Source organism: Gavialis gangeticus, unplaced genomic scaffold, assembly GCF_001723915.1.
Source record: "Gavialis gangeticus isolate Ggan-Ray unplaced genomic scaffold, GavGan_comp1, whole genome shotgun sequence".
NCBI lineage: Eukaryota > Metazoa > Chordata > Crocodylia > Gavialidae > Gavialis > Gavialis gangeticus.
The window spans coordinates 60,243,255-60,248,487 of record NW_017729033.1 but is presented as its reverse complement, the minus strand read 5'-3'; the positions used below and the strand labels follow the sequence as shown (position 1 = coordinate 60,248,487).

Sequence of the window (5,233 nt, the reverse complement as noted above, 5' to 3'; positions counted from 1 at the left end):
TGACTTTCTCTCTAGGTTCCAGGTAATTTTGAGCATTGAGATATGGGTCTCAAAGATGGTATTCAAATAAATTAAACCCTCAGGCAGCTTAAGTGTTCCATGGTGCGTCTCTGTTTCCCCAGATAGCTGTCTTCTTTTCTGTAGGCATTGCACATACTTTTCCTTGGTTGGGGGAAGGAGTGAAACCCCTGGACCCAGGCTACCTTGGTTAGTCATCAGAGGTGGAATTTTAATCTGATACTCCTGCTGTTTCTTATCTGAACAGGTTAAAGCAGCTTTTACACGCACCTATAACAAAGAGGCCCATCTGACTCCATATGCACTACATGTAGTGAAGACATCTAAACGGCGAGCAGGATCCACACTGACTTCAGAACTGAATGAAGAATTGAATGCTGATGAACTCCAGTCTGAGGAAGAGCAAGATTCTATTGAAAATGATGCAATGATCAAGGTAATGCTTTTAGTTTTAGGTACCATAAAGCCATGGATATTCCTAGTAAGCCATCTTTTTAGGCTCAGTAACAGGGGCTGAATTTTATAAAACTAGTACACCAGTTTCTTGGGTTGTTTGACCTTTTCTGCGGTCGAATAGAAGTTAATACTAGGGGTGTTCAAAACCTTGATTTGAGGCACTTTCCAAAAAAAACAATTTAAAGTCTTAGCTGGAGTACTGTTCAGTGTATACTTCATGGGAGGGCCTTCTGGTATAGCAGCTGAGCCTTCCTGACAACAGAAGTTAAACTAGTACGTTGTCTTTCAGAGAAGAATGGTGTTAGAGATTATCTTCGTACTAAGCCATTGGCATAGTGAGGGAGAATGGGGACCCTGGGATATGTGGTGACTGCAGTCCTTGGCCTGAGGGATGTGCCCCTGGAAGTCTTTTCTTGTGATCTAGGACAAAGGTTTTATTTTGGCGACAGTGCTATGAGAACAGGACTCAGGCTAAGCTTGTTCTTTCCTGCCAGGTTAGTGTGGCAGCTCCAATCTGTGTGTTGGTTTTATTTTTGTGGTTTTGTTAACATCCAAACCTTTTTTTATTTTAGCAAAAAAAGGCAAAGTCTTCCAAGGTGTCAAAAGCAGAAAAAAGTGAAGAACCAAAAATGGAAGGGAAAAGAAAAGCAAAAATGAGGCGATGAACTGGGTTGTTCAGTACTGGCGAAGTACACTGGCCAACTGCTCTTGCTCTGGACACAGCTTTGTATACCTGGTGGATGTCCCTCTGGCAATGATGTGGTTCAGTGTAAGGGTGGAACCAGTGAGTTGGAAATGCTCCTCTTATAGAGGTGATGTGGCTGCTTTTGCTCTCCCACCATGCAGTGGTAATATAATTCTTGTTAATGTGCTATGAAGTTGCAAGAAACAGAGTGGGCAGGAGGCAGGCCATGTCTGCTGCTGGAAAACAATCTAAATAAGCATCTAGGTTAATGGCATTTTGAAAGAGACTTTATAAACTGCTTGGCATTTGTACTAAGTTGGACTTCTAACCTTTTTTACTGACTCCCTGCTATTATGTGGTGAAAGCTTGTACATAGTACATAATGCAAAAATAACATTTGCATATTTGTATGTTATGAAAAATGAACAATGTGTAAGATTGCAGTAAAATTAGTTTCACAACATTTTAAAACTTGTTCAGCTTATTAATAGCAATCGATTCCCCTTCTCCTCCCCCCACTACCTCCCTTTGAAGATGTATAATTGGCAACTAGCAGCAGGTCATGTCTACCTACCTCAGCTTCTGGTTTTCCAATATATGTGCCTGTTTTCTTTGGTGTGTTGACACTTTCTCAGCAACCTTTCTTCTGCCTCACTTAATTCAAATAAACAGGTACGGAAGAGTGAGGGATTGCTGTTGTGAGGACAGCAGTGAGGAATATTCATTCATTCATCTTTGGCGTTTCTGGATGCTGTATGCTAAGAATTAGTGTCCCTTTTGACTTGGACTGAATAAATATAGGTAGCGTTGTAGACTAATACCTTTGCACACTGTTTAAGATTCTTGAGTGCTATGATTTTTTTTTCAAATGTGACTTGAAAGCTGAAGTACTTTGAGGAGCAGAACACTGGGCTTCTTAAATGGCTCTGTATTTCTAAATGGTCTATGGGAACCGAAATAATATAGGCTCATTAAGACACTGTGGAAATGGGTCTTAACTAGAAGAACTTAAATATCTGCACAAGTAGGAGTATAGGAAACCAGCCTAGTTTTACCTTCTTTTGTGCTTGCCTCCTGACTACCTATATGTTTATCCATGTCTTAGCCAACTTTGCACACGGTTCAAACTGTCCTCATGTTAATCTCTGCAGAAATAAGCAGTTATCTTGCTCAAAGATACATGGGAGCTGTACATTTAGTCTACAGGTCTTTCCTTTTCCCATGAAAAGAGAAGTCTGTAGATGCAGCAATGAGTATATAGTTATTCCTATTTGTGATGCGGAAGCTGAATGTAGATCTCACTTTATAGAACAGTGTTAAACCTAGTAGTCAGGTAGTTTTATTGAAAGTAGGGTAAATCAAAGTACAAAAATTATCAAAAGCTACATATTTACAAATGTATCACAAACTATGGAACAGATAAGTGATCTTGGTATTAGATCATGTACGGGAAAAAATCCATTAATAGCTACACATCTGTGTTAACTGAAGTTCCAGTAAGGAGGCTTCCTTTATGCCAGAGCACTTCACAGACCAAATTATTCTGAAAATGAACAGAAACAGTTATTTAGTCCTCTAACAAACTGGTCTTCTACTTAATTTTTTAACAAATCAGCAGTAGCATCAATATATAACGTGACTGGTTGCTTTCTGGATATTCAAACCAAACTTTTTCAAGGTAAACAGCGTGTTGACACAGTAAGGATTGATGCTTAAAAAACAAAACCACAGCACTGTTGGGTAGACAGTCTTATTCAGTCTTACTTGATGCTGCTAGGAAACTTAATCTAGAACAGCTCTACTGCAACTAAAGTTATGCATCATTGTATGCAGTTCACTGCGACACTTTAGAGAGCGCATTGAAAGAAGAGGTGGTGGTGGCCCTAGTTCCGTAAAGCTGAACATTTGAGACCAGCACCTGTCACTATAGATAAAAGTGTGAACCAGGAGTATGAATAGATATTGTAAGTTTTTGTTTCTAATTCTTTCTTTTATGGCCCCATGGTAGTACTCTTAAGGCTGAACAGCGCTCCGTAGATTCCCAGCTAAGATTAGCCTACAGATTTGATACAATAGGTCACTCTTGCTTTTGAGTCTTCTAACATAAGGAAAGGTAGACATTCTGACTGCTCAGCAGCTTTAGGGCCTCAAAAATCCCTGCTCAAATTTCTGTTCATAGCTTAGCATTAGGAGGAATCTGAACCTGGACACTGCTGTGTCCGCTGCATGGATCCTTGTGCAGAAGAAAGGGTGAGCACTTTCTTTTTTTACTGCCATCCACTAAAATGGCAACAGACCCAGGTTCATAGCACTCCTCCGAGTTGGAGCAGGGATGCGAAGCCAGGCCGCCTGCTTCCCCTGCATGCTTTATCCACCACCCTACTTAGTATCAGTGTGACCCAGTGACTATTTTATGCCTGGTGCAAGTACTTCAGCAGGAGAATGCTATCATAACTTGCTGTTTAGACTACCTCCAGGAGATGGAACCCTTGTTTAAACTCCAGGTTGAGGAAAGATTTAAAGCTGCATCTCCTCCCTCCCAGCTGACTGCTCTTCCTAATGGACAAGAACCTACTGTTTTTTTGAAAACTGCTAACCTGGCAGCTATAAGTTCCTCCCCTCAAGCCCTGAGTAACGTCTTACCTTGAGAGGGATGGTGCTTGGTCGCTACCTGTCATCTCATGTTTCCTATGTACTAGCTTAGGTGGCTTTTTGCTCAGCTGGTGTCTTTGGTCTCTTCCAGTCTTATAAACTTAACTGTTCCCTGCAGGTTGTACGGGGAAGCAGGGCACCTAAAACTGTAGGCAGCTGTACATACTGGCTAATTTCGGCTGCTTGCAGACATTAAACAACAACCCCCCCCCCCAGCTTGACCAGAAGTAGTAGTCTATAGAGACTGGGTGTTTTAGTGGGGCTTTTTGGCACTTTTAGCTAAAGCCGATTCAATCAGCTACTGGATAAAAGTGTCAAAAAGCCTCACTAAAGCGCCTGATCTATACAGATGTCAGGTGAGCTGGGTCCAATTAAGGCACTTGCCTCTTCTGGGCATGTGTGGGGCTTAGTGCAGGAACGTGTTGAGTTTAAAGTAAAGCACTGGTTTGTGTTTTTTGGGGGGTTTTTTACGTCTGCATCCATCCTACTTGAATATCTTCAAGGAGTTTATTTTGGAAACAAAACAAATGCTGTAACATTACCTTACTTTGAATGAATTAATTACTCCATTTCTTCCAGCTTGAGGTATTGTGTACAGTCATTTATTTTCTTAAGATAAACAATATTAACTTTTTCTGAGCACATTGGACAGATGCTTTCACTCTGCAGCATGCTGTGTGAAAAGAATTAAAGCATGTGTTAAATCATACTCCTAATACTGTTTTCAAGCACAGACCTTTGGGCTTGCTGTAGGAATCAAGTGGTGAAATTCTGCCCCTTACGTTCATAATTGCTGTTTCTGGCCATGCATGTAGGATTTTTCCCATGCAAAAATAATAGCTGTTCTAAAAGGTGCCACACAGTTGACTAGTTTTAAAGAAGGATTCCGTGAGGTTGCTCTGGCATGCACATAGTTCATACAAGTGGGGCCAATCTTTTTTGGCAGGAGTGCCTAATCGGTGACCTAGTGATCGATGGGAAGCTGGGTGACAGTGACCACGAGCTGATTACCTTCACCATCTGCCGTAAAGCTGGCAAGTAAGTCAGCAACACGGAAGTCCCCGACTTCAGGAAAGCCGACTTTGACAAGCTCAGGTGGCTTGGCAGTGAGGCCCTAAGGGACCACGACCCCAGGGAGAGGGGAGTTCAAGAAGGGTGGCTGCTCCTCAAGGGAGCGATCCTCAGTGCACAAGCTAAGTCTATTCCATCTCGGAGGAAAGGCAGCAAGAGGGCACAGCAGCCCCCCTGGCTCTCCAGGGATCTAACAGACCTCCTGAGGCTAAAAAGAAAGGATGGAGGATGGGAGTCACCTCCAAGGAGGATTATTCTGCACTGGTCCAGTCCTGCAGGGAGCAAGCCAGGAAAGCCAAGGCTGCAACTGAACTCCAGCTAGCTTCGAGCATCAAGGACAATAAAAAGTCC

At 42.3% G+C, this 5,233-nt stretch overlaps 2 protein-coding genes across 5 annotated transcripts in view; one reads left to right on the top strand and one right to left on the bottom strand.

Moving 5' to 3' along the window:
* The window catches only part of RFC1 (replication factor C subunit 1), a 109,881-nt gene extending 108,259 nt beyond the window's left edge, over window positions 1–1,622 (top strand). For both annotated transcript variants that reach the window (XM_019526100.1, XM_019526101.1), the window contains 2 exons: window positions 266–454; window positions 1,047–1,622. In XM_019526100.1, coding sequence (XP_019381645.1) covers window positions 266–454; window positions 1,047–1,139 — 282 coding nt within the window. In that variant the 3' untranslated portion in view covers window positions 1,140–1,622. The remainder of the gene's footprint in view (window positions 1–265; window positions 455–1,046) is intronic.
* Window positions 1,623–2,475: 853 nt separating this feature from the next.
* WDR19 (WD repeat domain 19) overlaps window positions 2,476–5,233 on the bottom strand; it is a 119,434-nt gene continuing 116,676 nt past the window's right edge. For all 3 annotated transcript variants that reach the window (XM_019526098.1, XM_019526096.1, XM_019526097.1), the window contains 2 exons: window positions 4,354–4,484; window positions 2,476–2,702 (listed from right to left, as the gene is read on the bottom strand). In XM_019526098.1, coding sequence (XP_019381643.1) covers window positions 4,373–4,484 — 112 coding nt within the window. In that variant the 3' untranslated portion in view covers window positions 2,476–2,702; window positions 4,354–4,372. The remainder of the gene's footprint in view (window positions 2,703–4,353; window positions 4,485–5,233) is intronic.